The 21,318-nt window shown below is 41.7% G+C and overlaps 2 protein-coding genes across 3 annotated transcripts in view; both read left to right on the top strand.

The window, feature by feature from the left end:
• The window catches only part of cdk15 (cyclin-dependent kinase 15), a 30,580-nt gene extending 26,717 nt beyond the window's left edge, over window positions 1-3,863 (top strand). For both annotated transcript variants that reach the window (XM_058403587.1, XM_058403588.1), the window contains one exon: window positions 1,571-3,863. In XM_058403587.1, the coding sequence (XP_058259570.1) occupies window positions 1,571-1,683 (113 nt within the window). In that variant the 3' untranslated portion in view covers window positions 1,684-3,863. The remainder of the gene's footprint in view (window positions 1-1,570) is intronic.
• Window positions 3,864-15,338: 11,475 nt separating this feature from the next.
• Window positions 15,339-17,953, top strand: fzd7b (frizzled class receptor 7b). The gene is made up of 2 exons (XM_058403766.1): window positions 15,339-15,697; window positions 16,024-17,953. Exon 2 carries the CDS (start codon window positions 16,025-16,027, stop codon window positions 17,678-17,680), a length of 1,656 nt encoding a protein of 551 aa, XP_058259749.1. The 5' UTR covers window positions 15,339-15,697; window position 16,024; the 3' UTR covers window positions 17,681-17,953.
• The last annotated feature ends 3,365 nt before the right edge of the window (window positions 17,954-21,318 follow it).

Genomic DNA, 21,318 nt, shown 5'->3' with positions numbered 1-21,318 from the left:
CACCTCAGCCTGTGCTGAGAAAAGACATGAGTAACGTAAAGTAAAGTGACCCGAGTAAAGTAAAGTCTGGCCTTTATTTTGGGTAAGAATCATAGGCATGGTTAATGGGGGGGGTCATAGACACGAAGGCAGAAAAAAAAGAAAAAAGAATAATCCATGCTCAAAAAAATCCCCATAATGCTAAGCCAGAACCAAGAAAGAACCAGAAAACAAGAGAAAAGAAATGGACAATATGATTGGCAAGACAAGAGAAACAACAGGCAAAACATAATAGAGTTAAAGAAGAACAGGGCTGGAGATGGAAGCAAAACCAATCAATAAATAAATCAATCAATAAATGAATGAATGAATAAATAAAAAATAAAAAAATAGTGCATGGAGAAGACAAAAACTGGGAAACGTGACTTACACTGAGAAAAAATATTAATAAATAAATAAATAAATATTTAAAGGAAAGGTTTCTAATCATGGCCAGGTCTCAGAGTTTGTCAGTAAATATTAAAATAATATCCAATTAAATAAATAAATGAATTAATAAATAAATAGTGCATGGAGAAGAAAAACACTGGGAAACGTGACCTACACTGAGAAAACAATATTAATTAATTAATTAATAAATATATAAATAAATAGTGCACAGAGAAGAAAAACACTGGGAAATGTGACTTACAGTGAGAAAAAAATATTAATAAATAAATAAATAAAAACTTAAGGGAAAGATTTCTAATCGTGGACAGGTCTAAAAGTCTGTCAGTAAGTATTAAGTTAATATACAATTTAAAAAATAAATAAAAAAATATAATAATAATAAATATATCCAATGTATTATATTTAACAGTTTTTAATTTTATTTAAAAGTTTTTTTTTGACATCCATCAGAAACTAATTGTCACTGATTTCAATTCATTTCACATGTTAATGTAATTATAATACATATAATAAAATTCTACTTTACAGTCTTTGCTTACATACGCTGACCTCATGCTTTAAACTGAACATACACTGACCAACACAAAGATTTTTCTGTCAGCGTTGGAGATGGAGGAGAAACTAATCACAGTAGCGAGCTGAAAAAAATCTATAAGCTCAGCCGGTGGCTACCTCGAACTGGCGCAGGTCCAGTTTGTGCTTATCGAGTGACAACAAATCGATTTCCGCCCACGAATACTAACGCTGACCAACAACATATTGTGTGTTAATGCAGTTTCGAATGAAATATTTATAACAAAAAAAAGGCCCTGAGTTACAAGAAGAATGATCCATGGGTAAACAAACCCATGTGATCGAATTCTTTTCTAATTTTCTCTCTGAAAGAGACTGATCTACAAAAATACAGAGTTTCACGTGAACATTTCCACGCACAACTCCCCTTAGACTTCCATTCAAGTACATTCAGAAGAACAGGAGGATAAACATGTTGAAATTCTGGCTTGTTGGAAGAAGCATAGTCGTATGAGATTATGGAATATTCCTTTTAAAAAGGACTAACAGCTGTAAATCACGATCTTGTTGATATTGCTGAAATCTGATTCACGTTTTTTTCTCACACGTCTTTCTTTCTTTCTGTCAGCCGTATCCGTCTTCAAGGTGCCTGGGGTGAGGCTGGAGACGGAAGTGAGTGATATCTTCAGTCCCAACAGACGGATGAAATCCTCCCTCGTGCCCCACGGGAAATGCTGGTGATAGACTCCTGCTGGCCGCATCGAGCGTACAGGACTTATCAGAAGTTCAGAGGAGGGAAGAAAAAACTCTTTTTAATGGAGAGTCATCATGGATTCCTTGTTAGCAAGAAGAACAGAACAATCCTGAGTGTTGCTCTTAAGGGCAAGCATCTATTTGCAGTGACCATGAAGTGTTTAAATGGATGGATGGATGGAGGGAGGGATGGGTGGGTGGATGGATGGATAAATACTTGAATAAATGGTTGGTTAGATGGATGGATAGATAGATAGATAGATAGATAGATAGATAGATAGATAGATAGATAGATAGATAGATAGATAGATAGATGGTTGTTTGGATGGATGGATGGATGAATGAATACTTGGATGGATGGATGGATGAATGGATATATAAATGGATGGATGGATACTTGGATGAATGGCTGTTTAGATGTATGAATGGATGAATGAATACATGGATGGATGGATGTTTGGATGAATGGATGGATGGATGGTTGGATAGATGAATGGATGGATGGAAGATGACTTGACATAAACAGCACTTTTAATCTATCATACAGAGATGCCAACATCTACAGTTTAGTCAGCGAGAACAAATTTAAAATGAAAGCGATGAGAAGGTGAATTCACTGAAGGGGAAAAGATGCGAGAGAGACGCAAATTTCAATCTTACTTTCCTTTTGCTCGTGAACTTTGACAAGCATCAGTCTTAGCAGGCAACAGGAAGCGAGAAGGCGGCGCTGTGCTGCTTTTGTTTGGTGAAAGAATCGAGGAACTGCTTCTTATTAACAGTCAACACCGAATCATTTCCTCACTGTTTTCTCACTGCTGCTTAGACAACATCTGGAAAAAAACAAATAAATCAAATCTCATCTAAAAAAATTAACAATAAGATAAAATCCTGGATCCATTGATAAATGCTGGACTTTCTTGTTAGAGCAATGTTGGGATCTCTGTAGCCTAGAATTTCTGTAGCTTTTTGTAAATATTTTTCCGAAAGGCCTTTTAATGTGGAAAGAAGTGAGCCAGAGGGAGAGAGAGAGAGAGAACGAGTTAGAGAGAGAAAGACAGAGAGAGGGTTAGATAGGGAGACAGAGAGACGGAGAGCTAAAGTACGACAGTGGGACAAAGAGAGAGAGACAGAACGAGAGAGTTAGAGAGAGAAAAACAAATAGAGAGACAGAGAGAGCTAAAGAAAGACAGAGAGACAAAGAGAGAGACAAAGACAGAGAGAGAGCTAAAGAGAGACAGAAGACAGAAAGAGAGACAGAGACAAAGAGAGAGAGCTAGAAAGAGAGCTAAAGAAAGACTGAGGGAACAAAGAGAGAGAAAGAGAGAGAGGGAAAAAGACAGAGAGAGCTAAAGAAAGACAAAAGAGAGAGACAGAAGACAGAGAGAGAGAGAGAGAGAGAGAAAGACAAAGAGAGACAGAAAGACAAAGAGAGACAGAGACAGGAAGACAGAGAAAGTGCCAGAGAGAGAAACAGAGAGAGAGAGGGAGGTAAAAATCTTACACATATGCACTCTGACCCGTGAACGTTAAGGCAAATTGCAAATTGAAAGGTCATGGCCATATGGGAACAAGAGCTGGAGCCGATCCCAGATCCTCCCAGAGAGGGAGAGAGTGAGAAAGAGAAAGAGAGGGGAAGAGAGAGGGAGAGAGAGAGATGAACAATACTTTCCTGGAAGTTCTTCATTCTTCCAAATCCTTTCAGGTGATGTGTCTTGTTATTTTTCATGGCCATGTCTGACTGCTCTGCTCCCTCACTTTGGCAGCTTATCGTCTCATTTCTGTGCAGCTTTTAGCCTGTATGCTGTGGAAGAGTAATCTAAACACATATATTAATACATATTTTACAGATCTTTGTGCAAAACAAAAAAAAGTGGTATGGATTTCTTTAGCCATGTTCTCCTGTTCATCAGGACTGTTTATTGATACTTGCTGATTAAAACCCGGGAGCAGCGGTATAATGTAGGAGGATCTCACATACCGTTCCAGCTGCTGGAGCAACATCTGCGTACACTGATGACCCCGAATCATCGGCTGTATGATGATTTCATATCCGTACAGGTGTGTAGCATGTGAGCAGAGCGTAGCCAAAGTTGCAGATGTGTGTGTGTGTGTGTGTCCAAATCCTGAGTTCTGTTCATGTTTATGTCAAATAAATATCTCTCTCAGACGAGCATTTACTCCTTGATTTTCTTGGGGGAAAAAATGAGGCATCATCACAACACACGCTGAGAAATATACACACACACACACACACACACATACATACTTTATCCCTCCTCATCCCAAGCTCACGCTTCTATTCAGACCATCCTCTCGTCCAGACCGTACGAGCCGAACAATGGCTCTCCATCATCCTCCAGTTCACCTGCACATAAAACACGTCTCCCTCCGATGCACAAACGGTTGAGGATGATCTCAGAGCAGACAAAACCCCCCGTGTGTTGAAGCACAGTCAGCACACTTTGATGAAAGGCTGTATATAAAAAAAAAAAAGCAAGCAGTTACTCATAATTTTCTCCACGTTCACTTTGCCAGGCTTCAATCGTCTTGATGTGGTCTCGTAACTCGGCGTTCAGACGTCTCAGACGAAGACGCTTGATTAATTTTACGCCAGCTTACAAGGTCAAAAGAGTGAATGTGTTTAAAGTGGGCGCGGCTCTAGAATAAGTCTGAATATACAGTATTATGCGTATGAATGTGTAAGGAAAAATGTGATCATTTACTGAAGATTTCACTACACACTTTGTCAGATCACAAAACCACATTTTTATTATTAGCTTTTGGTTGAAGCTCTTAACAGAGAAGAGATGTTTTAGAATTGAGAATTCAACAGTACTGATATATGTGTGTGTGTGTGTCCTAATGCTAAATGGTATGCATTTCACACACAGGTGGTATTATACTAAACCATCCTCGAGGAAAAATACAAAGACTACGAAGAATTTAGTGTGTGAGGATCATGTGTGTGCACGTATTTACAAGTTCAACCCTCCGGTCTCGTCTCACTGATATACTATATGCAATATCTTTGGAAGAACAAAAAAAAGAAAAAGATGAAACCATTCCAAGCGACAGTTTCAGCTCATGATGAGTTACAGCTATCGAGCATCTATCTTTCACCACTTTGTCCTCCTCCTTATTCTCTTCCTCCTCCTCCTCCTCCTACTTGTCCTTTGCTCCGTTTACATAACTAATCAGATGCAAAGCTTCTCGTCTGACATGACTATGACTGTCTGCTCCGATTCACAGACTTTCCCCAGATGCCCGAGTTAATCTTGGTTGGATTGGGAAGAGTAATAGGCATTGCCGCGGTAACCCCCGTAGACACCGTCGAATAAACGAAGGCGTTCAGCTCGCTCGATTAAATTTGGAGGGGTTTTTTTTTTCGGTAGCATTTGTCTTATGTCGTAAAAGCGTATCCAAGTGTGTGACGAACACGGTGTGTGGTCTGTGTCTCCACGCTGTTCTGTTTATCTCTCTGTGTTTATTCACAGCCCTGCCAGACAGATGCAGGAGACAGCTGCTACCACACACACAACCCTCCACGCCATGTAGGCCTCGCCAAGCCTGGGGGCTAGATTTAGGTTCTGCCCATGAGCAAGCCACAGGGACTGGGGGTGACGTGTAAAACAAGAAGGTGGCCTTTTATCTCAGTGTGAATGGGAGTGTGAGAAAAGACCTGGATATGTTTGAGGTTCGAGGTTCCTTCCCCTGCTCCTCCCTTTTTAGACGTCCTTTTGGATGGGAAACATCCAACGGCTGGGAGATAAGAAAAATATTCAGAGACCGGAATCCATGTTCGAACTGGAATCCTTCAAGAAATCCTACAGCTTTTTTTTTTTTCTTTATCCCCCACCTCTCCTCTCTCTTTCTTGCTTCCCAGCTCTGCATGAGATTCGGATCTGTTGACAAAAGCCCCCCCCACTGACTGTTAATTCAATCTGCTTATCACTAGCCTATAGGCATTACCAACAGAATACCCACCCATACTTAGCATGCAAATGATAGATTGATTCAGAGGATGAGGGAGAAGATAAAAAGCCAAGCTCGGTAAGGGGTCTAGCGGAGGAGCGCTGGTTTCCTCTAAGATAATAGGATTTGGAAAGGCCGGTTCTTTTGTCTTTCGTGGTCTCATTTACACTTTCTGTCATTCCTGCTTTTGTTTCAGCAGGGAACTCCTGTTGATTTGTTAGTAACGAAGCTCCACAGCCAGAAACCTCGCAGGTCTGCGCGATATTAGGTTTACTAAAGTTAAAACATCGCTTACTAATGTATCGGTACATTACATTCTTAACGCTCCTCCAGTTTCGTGCCATCAAAGTATTATATGACTGACAGGTAATTTAGGGTGCAGTCATTTTCCACGTCTAATTGCAGCAGCTACGTTTTAAAAACCTTCCCTTCTGACACCATTTCTGTGTCGGGTCCTTATATAACGTGGCCTCAACATTTTTAAAACATTTTTCGGAACACCAATGCCTTCATAACGTTAGTCAGGTTACATGCATACATACATGTGCAGGGAATTGATTTTTAACAAATCTCACAAGCATAACCTTTTCACGATGTGACCAAGGTGTCGCAAAATATACCCCCATTCCCAGTGACTTATTAAAAGATTATAATATATATTGGCATTAGCCGCACGTTCACGTTTTTGTGGTCGTGTGTTATTTATATCTCAAAGCGTTACATTCTCATCATTTTAACAACATCCAATCTTCCTGTAACATAAACTCAAGTCATTAAAGTGGCTCTATTTGATTATTACTAGTTGCCTTGTTAGCAATTTCAAAGTACATCATGACTGACAGGTCATACAAGGCGTGGCCGTCTCACCTTTACAGTTAATTGCCCCGGCTTAAGTTCTAGAAGCATTTCTTTCACAGCGTAATCACCTACAGCTTTACAGTGCACAATTTTGGGACTCGGGAGTTAGGTGATACGTTTAGTTTTATCGAAACATGTACGGTTTCTTATTGTCTAGCTGGGAGTGTTGTGTTAGCAGTATTCTAAGAATGTACAAAGCAAACCGTTGCTGTGTATTTTTGGTCGGATTCTTTAAAAGGTTGCAAGAAAAGAAAAGAAGGGTTTTTTTAAACCTAAGCTTTTCGGTGTATGGTTTTATGGCCCAAAAATCTCACACCATAAAAGAATTCTTTGATCCTGAGATGAGATCATCGGTCTTAAAACGCATAATTTGACACTCAGCCAATTTACTGTCCTTGCAACCAAAGAACACCGCCGACGAAGTTCTGGCAGTGTGAGAAATTTTTTGTGTAAATCTCAGCAGGATCTGTATAGGATTACATTAAAATACGTTAATGCACAAAACACGTTAATGAACATACAAAATCTTTTTTTTTTCCATCACGCTCACGTTGAAGAAGGTTTCTGTCTATGTAATGCAGTTGACTGACGACGTCATCGGAAAATTATAAACTCCCTTAGTCACAGGTCTACGGTTAAAGGATCTTCGCCGTATAATCTGACGTGGAGAACACACACGATCGCCGTCTCTTCTCGACTTTATCCAAGATATTATTGGGTTTATTTCGTACCGTGTGACGAGTAACAACCTGAAAAGAATAAAAACAGGCTTAATAAACGGTTGAATCTTTACTGGGACGTTGCCACCTATTGCATCAGAATAGGAGGCAACACTGGACTCCAACATATACGAGATCAGGTTTGGTCGAGTCTGGAACTAAATTTAACACCGAGGTCATAGCGGTGTGATCTGTTCCTCACGTGCTACATGTCTGCGTTTTACTGCTGAAAACACACACCGACTGCCTCTGTGTGAGATGATGAGGTTCATATGGCAATGATTTAGATTGTTGTACTGAAGAACTGCATTTCCCTACACACACACACTCACACACACACTCACACACACACACACAGACTCTCTCCCTGTAATTACACAATAATGCACCAGATATATTATGAACATATTCCTGGTTTAAAGGCACTAATGCAAACCACGTGGGAATGTCATGTATTTCCAGTAAACAGCCTGATTTTGCGGGATGACTGAACGACTTTAATTGCTATAAAGAAGTCGTTTATGCGCGCTGAGATGTGAATTCACAGAGCTGTAGCTTCTATTAAACGCTGTTTTCTTAATTAACAACCTTTCCTTCGAATTTGTTTAAAAACTTCTCCTGCTTTAAAGCAGATAAGCTACAGTGAGCTAATAGTTTAATAAACTTAATAACACTACAAGTTTCTGAAAATAAATACGCTATAGCCAGCTATACCACAATCTTCTGAGGTAAAACATAGCTACATAGACCTACTGAAGCTGCTATACTACAGCCAAATTACCTACTTGATAAAGCAAGCTACAAGCTAACTAACTTGTGACTTAACTATAAACTACAAAATACCTGTGACTTAAAATACCTCAGTTCATTTGAGAAAGTAGCTAACCACAGGATTAGCTACCATTTGGAGAGAACAGCTAAAAGCATGAGAACAGCTAACTACCTAAGTAAAGCCACTAGTTGAGAAGTAACTTGCCAAGCTATGTACATGCAACTCCTGATTTAAAACAGCTAAGCTACAGGTAAACAACAAGTAGCTAGCTGCACTACAAACTCTAAGAACATACACTATATTGCCAAAAGTATTTGCTCACCCATCCAAATAATCAGAATCAGGTGTTCCAATCACTTCCATGGCCACAGGTGTATAAAATCAAGCACCTAGGCATGCAGACTGTTTTTACAAACATTTGTGAAAGAATGGGTCGCTCTCAGGAGCTCAGTGAATTCCAGCGTGGAACTGTGATAGGATGCCACCTGTGCAACAAATCCAGTCGTGAAATTTCCTCGCTCCTAAATATTCCACAGTCAACTGTCAGCTGTATTATAAGAACGTGGAAGTGTTTGGGAACGACAGCAACTCAGCCACGAAGTGGTAGGCCACGTAAACTGACGGAGCGGGGTCAGCGGATGCTGAGGCGCATAGTGCGAAGAGGTCGCCAACTTTCTGCAGAGTCAATCGCTACAGACCTCCAAACTTCATGTGGCCTTCAGATTAGCTCAAGAACAGTGCGCAGAGAGCTTCATGGAATGGGTTTCCATGGCCGAGCAGCTGCATCCAAGCCATACATCACCAAGTGCAATGCAAAGCGTCGGATGCAGTGGTGTAAAGCACGCTGCCACTGGACTCTAGAGCAGTGGAGACGCGTTCTCTGGAGTGACGAATCGCGCTTCTCCATCTGGCAATCTGATGGACGAGTCTGGGTTTGGCGGTTGCCAGGAGAACGGTACTTGTCTGACTGCATTGTGCCAAGTGTAAAGTTTGGTGGAGGGGGGATTATGGTGTGGGGTTGTTTTTCAGGAGCTGGGCTTGGCCCCTTAGTTCCAGTGAAAGGAACTCTGAATGCTTCAGTATACCAAGACATTTTGGACAATTCCATGCTCCCAACTTTGTGGGAACAGTTTGGAGCTGGCCCCTTCCTCTTCCAACAGGACTGTGCACCAGTGCACAAAGCAAGGTCCATAAAGACATGGATGACAGAGTCTGGTGTGGATGAATTTGACTGGCCTGCACAGAGTCCTGACCTCAACCCGATAGAACACCTTTGGGATGAATTAGAGCGGAGACTGAGAGCCAGGCCTTCTCGTCCAACATCAGTGTGTGACCTCACAAATGCGCTTCTGGAAGAATGGTCAAAAATTCCCATAAACACACTCCTAAACCTTGTGGACAGCCTTCCCAGAAGAGTTGAAGCTGTTATAGCTGCAAAAGGTGGACCGACATCATATTGAACCCTGTGGGTTAGGAATGGGATGTCACTTAAGTTCATATGCGAGTCAAGGCAGGTGAGCGAATACTTTTGGCAATATAGTGTAGCTAGCTACAGCTAACTGAATTTATGGCTTAAAATAGCTAATTCCTAAACATCATATGTCCCATTTGATGAAGCTATATTTACAGTTTACTCTAACTGCAGCTAACCCTAACCCTAGCAAAGCTTTAGCCACTTTGTTTGGCTAATAAGAAAAGTAACTGAAGCTGCTTTGTCAAACTTGCTAGAATTATTTAGGTAGCTAGTTATATCATGCTACATAGTAGACAAAACAGCTAGTTATTAAAAGTCATGCTATTTTGAAAAAATGCTAGTAAAATCATTCCTTACAGCTAGCTAGTTTCCAACATTAGACAGCAGTAAAGTTGAAGAGTTTAATGATTCGCAGAGTCACACTGGGAGCAGAGATACTTGGAATCCTTGTCTCTCATCTACAAAGAATTATGTTAAAAGGAAAACAAAGCAATGAAATAAAACGGGGGAAAAGAGATGAATGGAGCTAGATGAGCAGAGGGAGTGGACGAACGTGAGGACAGATAGGAAGATGGAGAGAGTGTGTTAGCGCTGTTGGAAGGCAGAAGGCTAAAGGCTTGAACATGGAGCCGTCATCTGGCTTTCGTCAGCTCCACTTTCTCAGAGATGGAATGCAAAATAACAGAGGTCTAATCTAGAGTGAGGGAATGAGAGACACCAAGAAAGGAAAGGGGGGGGGGGGGATGAAAGTGAATGGAGGATGGAGCGAGAGAACAAAATTTAAATAACTTTGTCCAGAGAGAAACCGGTGACTGTGATTGGTAACAAGACCGTCAAGGGTTGGTTGGGTGTTCAGTATAAACATACAGTATGTATACATAACTCCAAATATATATATATATACCCCCCACACACACACACTCATAACTGTAACCCTACACATGTGTTGAACTTTGTGTAAATTGTTTATAGTAAGGTGTTCCACAAGCTTCTATATTCGGACCGGTCATATTTCTTGCATTTCAGCTTATGCTGATAAATGTGGCTTATCCTAAGCCGAAATGAGTCATTTTTGAATATTGCGTACAATATAAACAGTAAACTGTGGAGAGATTTAATCCGTCTGGAGCCTCCGACGTGTCCCTCCACCCGCTCACCTGGATCCTCCTTGGGAAACGTTTAACCCGGCAACCCCCACTGGATCATCATGATCATGATCAAGAGTGAGCCACTGATGAATCGTGCATGTTAAAACAAGCGTATGACAGAGCGTGAGAGAGAAAGAGAGACACAGTAAGCAAGTAAATGTGATGGACTGAGATGAAGTAAAATTTATACCAACCTGTTACTAATACTATACACAAAGCAGGAGGCTGGCGTGCAGAGTTTTGCCTAAAATGGAGCTGCCCTGGTGGCTCTGTTTGACTTCCCAGCCTGCTCTGTTTACCCGCCTGTGCTTCAGCTACGGTCCTTAGAGAGAATTGAATGAATTAGAGAGATTAACCAGAGTGCACGAGGCCACTTGCAGTGATTTATCACTGATTAAACACGACTGCCATGCAACAGCTTTAACAGATGTTGAACAAACAAAAACAAATCCAGAACTAAAGGTACTACCTACGCTGTTTTGTCTGTATTTATATCTGTTAAGTGTTCTAAACACAGCTATCTGTGTTTCCCTATTAGGTGTGTAAAATCTGAAGTTCCTCATCCTCAGCTACATCAATCGTTTTCATAATTGCCCTCAACTAAAGTATTTTGCCCTGGGACTGTTTTCTGAATCGTAATCACCCGGTTATTATATTTCTTTTACCTGTTTGAGATGCTGTCTAACCAGTTCATTTCCCAAAATATAAACAAACTAGTAGCTGAATTTAAACCACCATGACCCTGACCAGGCAGATACTAAGGATGATGGCTGTAAATGTGCACAAAATTAACGTTCGTGTTCATTTTATCATGGTGCAAATATCTGTACAGTGGAACCTGGGTAAATGAATGCACTCTTTTATGAATTTTCACCTTAAGAATTCCAATTTTGCAAGAAATTTGCATCGGCATACAAAGAATTTTCTGCATACGAAGTTGAAAACTTGTCTGCGTCAGTAGAAAGCCAAGCAAAGCCAACCGAAGCGAGTTTACGAATTTTAGGAATTTATTTTCAGCAAAAGCTGTTTGGAAAGAGTCAACCCACGATACCAAAAGAAAAATACCAAAAAGGTGATTTTTTTGTTGACAGATTGGTGGTGTGGGTGGTCTGTTCTAATTTTAGCCCAAGCTTGGTGGCATGACTTCCTGTGAGGACCCTAACCCTTGGAAATATTAGTAATATTACCCGGTGGCTGGAACGGATTATCTGCATTTACATTATTTCTTATGGAAAAATTTCAAAAGTTTCACAATACAAATTTTCGCCTCAAGAACTCGCCTCCAGAACGAATTAAATTTCATATTCAGGTTTTTGTATTCAGACTGAAACCTTAAGTAACCCTAGTCAGCACCAGAAGGATTTTGTTTGCTTGGTTGTTTCTTTCCTTTTTTTAATTAAATGTTCGCCCTATCACTGTGTAGAACACTGTTATCTGTTTGTTCCAAATAACGTATTTGTATTCGGTTCTATCCCTAATGCTTAATAGGCATTATCTACAGGAATGCAGTCCACATAAGCATGAGGGTTAGAAAGAATTTGCAGGGAAATAACAATGCATTGTTGAGGACTCTGCCTCGATGTGAGAATTACTCTGAATTACATGCTTTACAATCCAGGCATGGTAGCAGTTAATAAAGGGCTTGTGACCTTTCACTGACCTCCAAAAAAAGTGAGAAATGAAGTTACACTGAAGAGAGAGAGAGAGAGAGAGAGAGAGAGAGAGAGCAGATTTTATAGGCAATTAATTACAGTTCAGGGAGACTTTCACATCCAACATCCAGTACATGAACATACTTCTCTGAACTATGACATGTTTTCTGTGTTAAAAACATTTACACAGGCTAGTTCTTCCAAACCACACAGCCCAAGGGACCATCACATTTTTTGCAGATCAAACCAATTCTTGGTGCCTTAGGGCCTTAACAATGTTTTGGCAATTGTTTTTACCACACTCTCCACATGTTGTGCTTGTATGTTTAAGCTAGCAAGAGATTGAACGATTCACCTTTCACGACTATAAGCCATGCATATCGTCGTAATCTCGTTTGCAGCACAGGAAGGCCAAAAGGTAGTCTGGCACTGAGGAAACTACAGAGCAGTGTGAAAAATGACACGTTGTCGTCAGAACACGTGTGGGAAACAGACGGATAGAAACGGATAGAGACAGATAGTATATATATATATATATATATATATATATATATATATATATATATATATATATATATATATATATATATATAATTTTTTGAACAATATGAGACAGGTCTATCCTGATGGCTATGAACTCTTGCTGCATGACCCAGGCTCTCATTTGTAGGTGACTAGGGTTCAATGACGAGGATGAAAATTATGTAAATCATATGCCATGGCCTTCACAGTACGTTAGACAAGGACAGTGCTTTCCACCACCATCATCGCAACAACCATCTCAGGGATAATCTTTAAGTATGTCAAAACCTATTCGTCGCTTAAGTACAAGAAGACGGAAAATTCGAGCCAAGGAGAAATAAAGCTGTTCTTTTTGTTTTTTCTTTCATTTTTCCTCTTTCTATCTGCTAAACTGATGCACAATGAAAATGAATCAAACTGATCGGGACGTCTCCAGAAAATAAAGTGAACGCCGTGTTCTGCTTTGGCATGCTCTTGTCTTTTTTTTAGGTTGCTTTTTGTGTTGAAACAGTTCCCAGCTGGGGTTAAGCGAGGAAGACTGGGAAATAAGGAAAGAAAAGTTCATTCTTGAAACATTCCCAAACATGGACTAGACAGCGAGAGCTTCTCATTTCCTTATATTTACAGGGCCCAAAGTTAATCGCCAGTTATTCCGAACATTTCTGCAAGTTCTGCAAGAACGTCCACATACCGTATAATTTTCGCAGCGTGGTTGATTGGGGTGTACTTGAGTGGTTCTGTCCAACAGAAACCACAAACGTGGTTTGACTGACAGCAGTAAATCCTGCCTTGTCACCAGCATGAACCGCAGACAAAGTTTGACTCTGTGCAGAAAATCCCACATTGTCATGCCACAGCAGTTAAAAGAATCTGCATTTGAACCATCCTGACCCTTTCCCACTATGAAAGGAATGGCCAATTTGGTGACAAAGCATTTCCAGGCAATGCTATATGTGTAAATTAAATCAATTATTTGCTTTACTACCTCCCTAATGACTATTACTTAATGTAAAACACACCACCAGAACACCAATACATCCACTAATACTCTAAAAAATCAATAGCTGTGTGTGATGTAAACATGCCATAAAAGGTTATTACTCTGTAATTGAATTGTTCTAATTAGAGATTTTTTTTACGTTTTTAGTCACGAATCGAGACTGCAGCTGGTCCTAACACACCACAGTGATTTACTAAGACTCCCTGCAGCAAACGTCGCTATAAATATAACCTTTATTACAGCAGCCACTGGCCTGGTCTCTGCTCCTTAACCCTTACAGCAAGTCATTTTTCAAACACAAGCACACACACAGCCTCTCTTTGCACACTCTGGCATCAATCTTGCATGTTCCTGGTCCATATTCTTTTGTTTTGTTTACACGATAAGCCTGTAAAATATGGCTTTGGAATGTTTACTGTCCGGTGTCACCCGAATGAGGATGAGGTTCCCTTCCGAGCCTGGTTCCTCTCAAGGTTTCTTCCTCATATCACCTCAGGGAGTTTTTCCTCGCCACCGTCTCCTCAGGCTTCCTCACTAGGGATAAATGTTGGGGATAAATAGTAACTTAATTCTAAAATTTATCATTTTTTCTCTGTATCTATACGTCTGTGAAGCTGCCTCAAGACAATGTCTATTGTTAAAAGCCCTATACAAAGTAAGTGAATTGAATTCAATTGTGTGAAATGTTGGTGCAATAAATCCATCAGGGCTCTTCTAACAATAGCCTAGACAGTAAAGTGCAAATGTTTGTGCACCCTTAAAAACATATCTTCTTGAGATATATGTTTCATTTCCGTGTATATAATGTTAACTGACTAGGCAACACAGGGTCCCGGGGCTGACTAAGACTGAGTTATTGTTTGTGTGGAGTTCTTGTGCTTGTTCTCCTTGTGAATTGCCTTTGAGGTCTCTGGATTCATCCCATCTCCCAAAAATAGGCCAACAAGTAATTTGGCTAATTTAAATTGACCCTGTGTGTGTGTGTGTGTGTGTGTGTGTGTGGCTCCCTGATATAGAATGGACAGGAGGTGTTCTCAAGATGGCATCTGGGTCTACTTCAATCCTGACCAAGATAAAGCGATAGACAGATAGAGATAGATAGATAGATAGATAGATAGATAGATAGATAGATAGATAGATAGATAGATAGATAGACAGACAGACAGATACTTTATTCATCCCAATGGGAAATTCACAAATGTAACTGAAGATGAATGAAGTATTAAAAATGAAAACCAGACTAGCTAAACAAAAGACAACAAGCTCTTAATCATTTCACTCAGTAACTTATTAGGATCACTTATGTAAAGCAGAATTTTCCAAGTCCGCAAACTTCTCAGCGTGCATTTCAAGCCTGCTCTTTCCAGTGACCACGCCCACGTCGATACGCGCGCACTGATCCAATGAGGAATTGCACGCTAGGAATAACAAAGCCTCTGATTGGCCAGAGCGCGCCGATGGTTTCAAGGCGCCCCGTGGAGACGCGCTGCGTGCTGAAGCGTGAATGAGGGTGGAGGTGGGAGGCTGGAAACCGTCTCCCTTCTCAGCGCGAGGCCAATGTGGAGTCAGTGGATCGACTCGAGCGAGGCGGCGGACGCGACCGACCAGTTTCTGAAAGAAAGTTAAGACTCCGGCGTTGTTGCAATCCCAGCGAGCTGAAAAAGGAAAGTCGGGAAAAAAAAAAGCAAAAACAGTTTTTCCGACGACTACAATGAAGTCGCGAAATAAGGGCACGGATACCTGAGTTTTGTGAGCAGAACAAGGAGCTGGATATTAAGTTTGTGAATAACGTTCCGAGAGGGGGGGTCGGCTCCTCTTCATCCGGGGATTTTTCCTAGTTATCGAGTCTCGAACTCTGATTTTTCGTCGGATTTACGGTTTTAAAGTAAGTGAACTCGTCTTTCCTTTAAGTCTAAATGATGCCGATTATGTAGAAAAGTTTGTGTACGCAGCATTGTGTGTACTGTGATAGCTAATGAGATACATGAACGCGGATTATAACTAGAATTCAATGGCTGAGTCCCAAATGGTTCCCTGTGGGATGTATAGTGCATAGGGTGTAGGAGCAGTTATTTATTTTTTTACACAGTAAACACTTGTAGGATCTCGTGAGCGGTTTGAAATTCAGCCACACTTGAAGTTAGTCCATTTTTTTGTGTGGATAACTCACGGCGTATGTGTTTAATCGAAGTGTGTGGTTGACTTTTCCAGGATGGCGGTTTGGAGCCAGGCGGCGGTCCGCGCGTTCGTGGCGTTTTTTCTTCTCCTCAGATCCAGTTGTGGTCAATACCACGGGGAGAAGGGGATCTCGGTGCCAGAGCACGGTTTCTGCCAGCCCATCTCCATCCCTCTGTGCACGGACATCCAGTACAACCAGACTATCATGCCAAACCTCTTGGGTCACACAAACCAAGAGGACGCTGGTTTGGAGGTGCACCAGTTCTACCCGCTGGTTAAAGTGCAGTGCTCTCCAGATCTCAAGTTCTTCCTGTGCTCCATGTACGCGCCTGTGTGCACCGTGCTGGAGCAGGCCATCCCGCCGTGCCGCTCTCTCTGCGAGCGGGCACGCCAAGGCTGCGAGGCGCTCATGAACAAGTTCGGCTTCCAGTGGCCCGAGCGACTGCGGTGCGAGAACTTCCCGGTGCACGGAGCAGGAGAGATCTGCGTCGGGCAGAACACGTCAGACACGGGCAAGCCGACATCGGAACCGACGCCAAACTTGGACCCCTATATCACGCCACGTCCCAACGATCGTTATGGTCACCCTTTCTCGTGCCCTCTTCAGCTCAGTGTGCCTTCCTACCTCAATTATAAATTTCTGGGAGCCAAAGATTGCGGGGCACCGTGTGAACACTCACAGCCACATGGACTCATGTACTTCAAAGAGGAAGAGGTGAAGTTCGGGCGCCTTTGGGTCGGGGTCTGGTCCATTCTTTGCTGCCTAAGCACTCTTTTTACGGTCCTGACTTACCTTGTGGACATGCGGCGATTCCGTTACCCGGAGCGTCCTATCATCTTCCTGTCCGGCTGCTACTTCATGGTGGCTGTGGCCTACGTCACCGGGTTCCTCTTAGAGGACCAGGTGGTTTGCATTGGCAAGTTCGGGGATAATGGCTACAGAACCGTGGCACAGGGAACCAAAAAAGAGGGATGCACCATCTTGTTTATGATCCTCTACTTCTTTGGAATGGCCAGCTCCATCTGGTGGGTGATCCTGTCTCTGACCTGGTTTCTCTCTGCTGGCATGAAGTGGGGCCATGAAGCCATTGAGGCCAACTCGCAGTACTTCCACTTGGCAGCTTGGGCTGTACCCGCTGTGAAAACCATCACGGTGCTGGCGCTTGGCCAAGTAGACGGTGACCTACTGACTGGGGTCTGTTTTGTAGGCATCCACGACGTAGCGGCGCTGCGCGGCTTCGTCCTTGCGCCTCTTTTTGTCTACCTCTTCATCGGGACGTCCTTTTTGTTGGCCGGCTTCGTGTCTCTCTTCCGCATCCGCACCATCATGAAGCACGACGGCACCAAGACGGAGAAGCTGGAGAAGCTGATGGTGCGCATCGGAGTCTTCAGCGTGCTCTACACTGTCCCCGCGACCATCGTCATCGCGTGCTACTTCTACGAGCAGGCCTTCCGTGAGCAGTGGGAGAAGACGTGGCACATGCAGACGTGCAAGCGCTTTGCCGTACCGTGTCCGGCCGCCGACTTCGCGCCCATGTCCCCGGATTTCACCGTCTTCATGATCAAGTACCTCATGACCATGATCGTCGGGATCACGTCCGGATTCTGGATCTGGTCCGGGAAGACGCTGCAGTCGTGGCGCAGGTTCTACAAGCGCCTGGGAAACGGACAGGGCGAGACGACCGTGTGAATTCGGATAAACGTTCAGGACTGACAGACAGCCTGACAGACACGTCTCAGAACTGCAGCGTGGATTAAAGAAAATCAGACTTCTCTGATGTACGATGCCTGCAGGAGGATTTTGCTCAGATAATCCACCCACACCAAAAAAAATCGCCTTGTGACACAATACTTGAACTTTTGGCCCTGACTGTCTACACTTTTTTTTATTTCTACAACTTTTGCATGACTTCAGAAGGACTTTTTGTTTTTCCAAAAACGCTTTTTTTTTTTTTTTTTTAAAGACAAGAAAACGGTTCTGTGCCTTGTCAAAAAAAACTGCATTGTTTGACATTTATAACGGCGAGAGAATTATCTCCGCAGTGGCCAATATTTTCTATTTTAATCTTGTGCCTTGTAATGTTGTCCAGACCCTGTATGTTTATTTCATCCTCTCTTTTTTTTGGGACAGATAGTGCAGGATTTTTTTGTACGTCTTTTAATGTCCATTAGAACTAGATGCATTGGCTTCATGCGACTGTAAGACTTCACGAGTTTTACGGTTTCATGATGAATTCGGTCTGACGGGCTCTGATGATGTGGCTGTGATCAGTGGGATTACATGTAGGAGTTAATAGGGAGGGAGGGAGGAAAAAAATATCTCATTTTTGTTTAAATGTCGTATTACTGTTTAAAGACATTACATGTATTTATTTAAAGTAATCTCCATTTTTAAGACCATATTCTCCTTTCAGCAGTTTCACTTAATAAAGTGAGTAGATTTTTAGAAGGTCTCGATTTTTGTATTGTTTCCCCCCCCACCCTGTCTTTTAATATATTTTTTCTCTGTTAAAAGTATAATGACTTCCATAAAGGTGGGTTGTGATTTCCATCTCCGTAACCAAACACGCTTTACGGTCTCCCGAGGTTCCCCCCGGGGCCCCACTTTGAGAACCTTGTTTCCATGTCTTGCTCTCGTTCTAGGAACCGAAGTCTAGTTTTTCTCCCTTCAGGCCACGATTTATTACTTTGGTCAATTTGTGTGTACATTTGCGCAAATTATGTTGAAGTATTTCCTATACTTTTGAGTTAATTGGTAATAATGGTAATAATAACCAATTGTAGCTGTAAAAGTTTAACAGCTCCGTTTACGGGTCTCCCTGTTGACTTGACTGATTGGCGTTACGGGGTGTGTGTCGGACGGACGCGGCCTCCGAGAACTAGAGGACTTGTTTAGGAAGAGTAAACGTTGCTTTTAAGAAGCAGGCAGAGATAAAAGAGCCAGTACAATAACAGGAGATAATCAGGAGCTGGTGTGAAGTCTGGCACGCTGCTCGTGAAGAGACAGGAAGAGCGGAGATTCGGCGAGATGCACCATCCCTCGACCTTCCTCGCGTGCCGAAGTGAAGCAGCTCAACACACCTCGGTTTAAGGTAACGTTTTGCTTGGGTTTGTGTCGGGGTAACTGTATCCTGAGTAAAAGGCGGAGAACTTCCAGAACGGATGTTTGAGATGCACCACATGTAGTGGAAATTTCACAATAGCATGAAAATCCAACAGATGTGTAGCTTTTTTATAATGTAGTTCATGTTGGAGAACAAAGAACAAAATAAGAGCAATGTTACAAAATCACAATGTTACACACACAGTTTTGTGTGTGTGTGTGTGTGTGTGTGTGTGTGTGGTATTTAGACACTTCATGATTCATTATCACATGCAGCAATGTCTTTTCATTCATCTGCGTAACACGTGATGGCCTGCTGTTCACCTAAAGTCACGTGTGATTCACCGAATTGTCATTCAAGGTCAAGGACCTGGTATAAATCACCTTCATTTGTTTTCGTTTTTTTTACCTGATCACCCAATCCACAGTTTGTGTAATTGTGCAGTGTATATAAGTGCAATTTATTTAAGAAGAGTTCTACTTATTTAGTATTATCGATACGTAAAACTTAAACATACTTTTTGCTTTTCACCTGCAAACTAGTCATTAAATTAGTAAAACATTTTCTCTTTCCAGAGGTTATGCCACTCGGGTATGTTTTTGCATTTTTCCATTTTTTACCCCAACATCTGATTTAAGTTATGGCTTTAAGTTTGGTGTATTTGCTAGCTAGTTTTGTTCTGATGACTAAGGCTGCCTCAGCATCGTTTCTAATGGGATTATTAAACAAATAAACAACCAGTCAGCTAAATTCTTGCAGAACATTCAGTAGATTTGACTAACTAACTGAAAACTCAAGTCTGGATGTTTAATATTTGATCAGTTTTAAAAAGATTAATATACTTCGTCTGGGTTAGATTTTTGACTCCGTGCTTCTACTTTTTTTTTACTAGTACAAGTATAGTTTCTCGTATTTCTCCTAAATAACTTGTGCAGTATTTGTTTATTAATTTTGTGTTAATGAATTTTTGTCAGGTAACACGACTAATTAGAAAAGATCATTAAAAGTATTTGATTATTATTATTATTTTTTTTTTAGCATGACCTTTCTGATGTGTTAACAATGTTAATTGTTTAATTGCATGTCATGTTCGTTCCTTTGCACACACACACGAAAATCATTTTGTTGCAAAACTAAGGTGACATGTAATCGCGTGGGTGTGACGCCTCGAACATTTAATCCCCGACCTGCTCGTCGCATACAAGCTGTCACGCTGCTCCAAGCGACTGCTGCAATTTACAGCTTGCTACACGTTGAAGAGAGGGAGAAACGCCACCCACTAAACCCAGTTCAGACATTTAACCTCTAAATCAGGAAACGCGGCACCTGCTAGGCCTGTTTCTAGCGCCGTACAGACAGGTGTGTTAACAACAGTGAAACGTTGTAAGACGTAATGCATCGTCACGCTCCGAGTGCTAGTGATGTGGTGAGCGTGGGCCATTCCAACGATTCCTGATGGTGTAATGAACCGCACGTGGAATCGCTCGACTGCACCATGTGCTCATCAGGGCTCAGAAATCTGCACGAGATAATGATTTTAATTCCTCCTGTTATCTTTGTGAGAATTTTAATTAATTCTTATCATAGCAATGCATGGTGTACTTTGGAAGGTTTACAGAATTAGACGCCAAACTAAAAAGAGACGACGAAGGAGGAGGAAAAAAAACTCAAGATGCTGATTCTGAGCCTCGTCCTTATAACAGTGTAGAGTAAAAATGTGAAAGTTGTTTTTAAAACCTTTTTAGAGGAAATAGCTCTGCTTCTTGTTAGAGAAAAGATCTATAAAATTATAGCACTGTCAATACGTTAACACACGATCTGATGATTATTATCGTGTGTGATTTAAGAATCTGTGAAACTGGTAAGTAAATCGAATTTCTTGGGGCTGAGAGCTGGCATGATCCGGAATGGTGAAACTGGGAAATTAAAAAAAAATTTGTACAAAGAAAGAAAGGAAAATCTAGCTGATTTTATTGTTACTGCTGAGTTTGTCTCCTTAACCTCATAAAAATAAGAGTATATAGCAAAATAGGTCTGGCCCAGATCTGGCCCACACAGTGCACTTATACTTGGCCCACATGCCACAAAAGAATGACGGCCCTTTGGTGGCCCATATCTGGTTTGCCGGAGGTGGGCCAGCACTGGGCCATATCTGACATGCCATCACTGCCAGACCTGGTCCGCATCTGGTTGACATACCACTTGCCATGCCAGCACTCAGCCT

This window comes from Hemibagrus wyckioides, linkage group LG11 (genome assembly GCF_019097595.1).
Source record: "Hemibagrus wyckioides isolate EC202008001 linkage group LG11, SWU_Hwy_1.0, whole genome shotgun sequence".
In the NCBI taxonomy this organism is placed as follows: domain Eukaryota; kingdom Metazoa; phylum Chordata; class Actinopteri; order Siluriformes; family Bagridae; genus Hemibagrus; species Hemibagrus wyckioides.
This window is presented reverse-complemented; position numbering and strand designations above follow the sequence as displayed.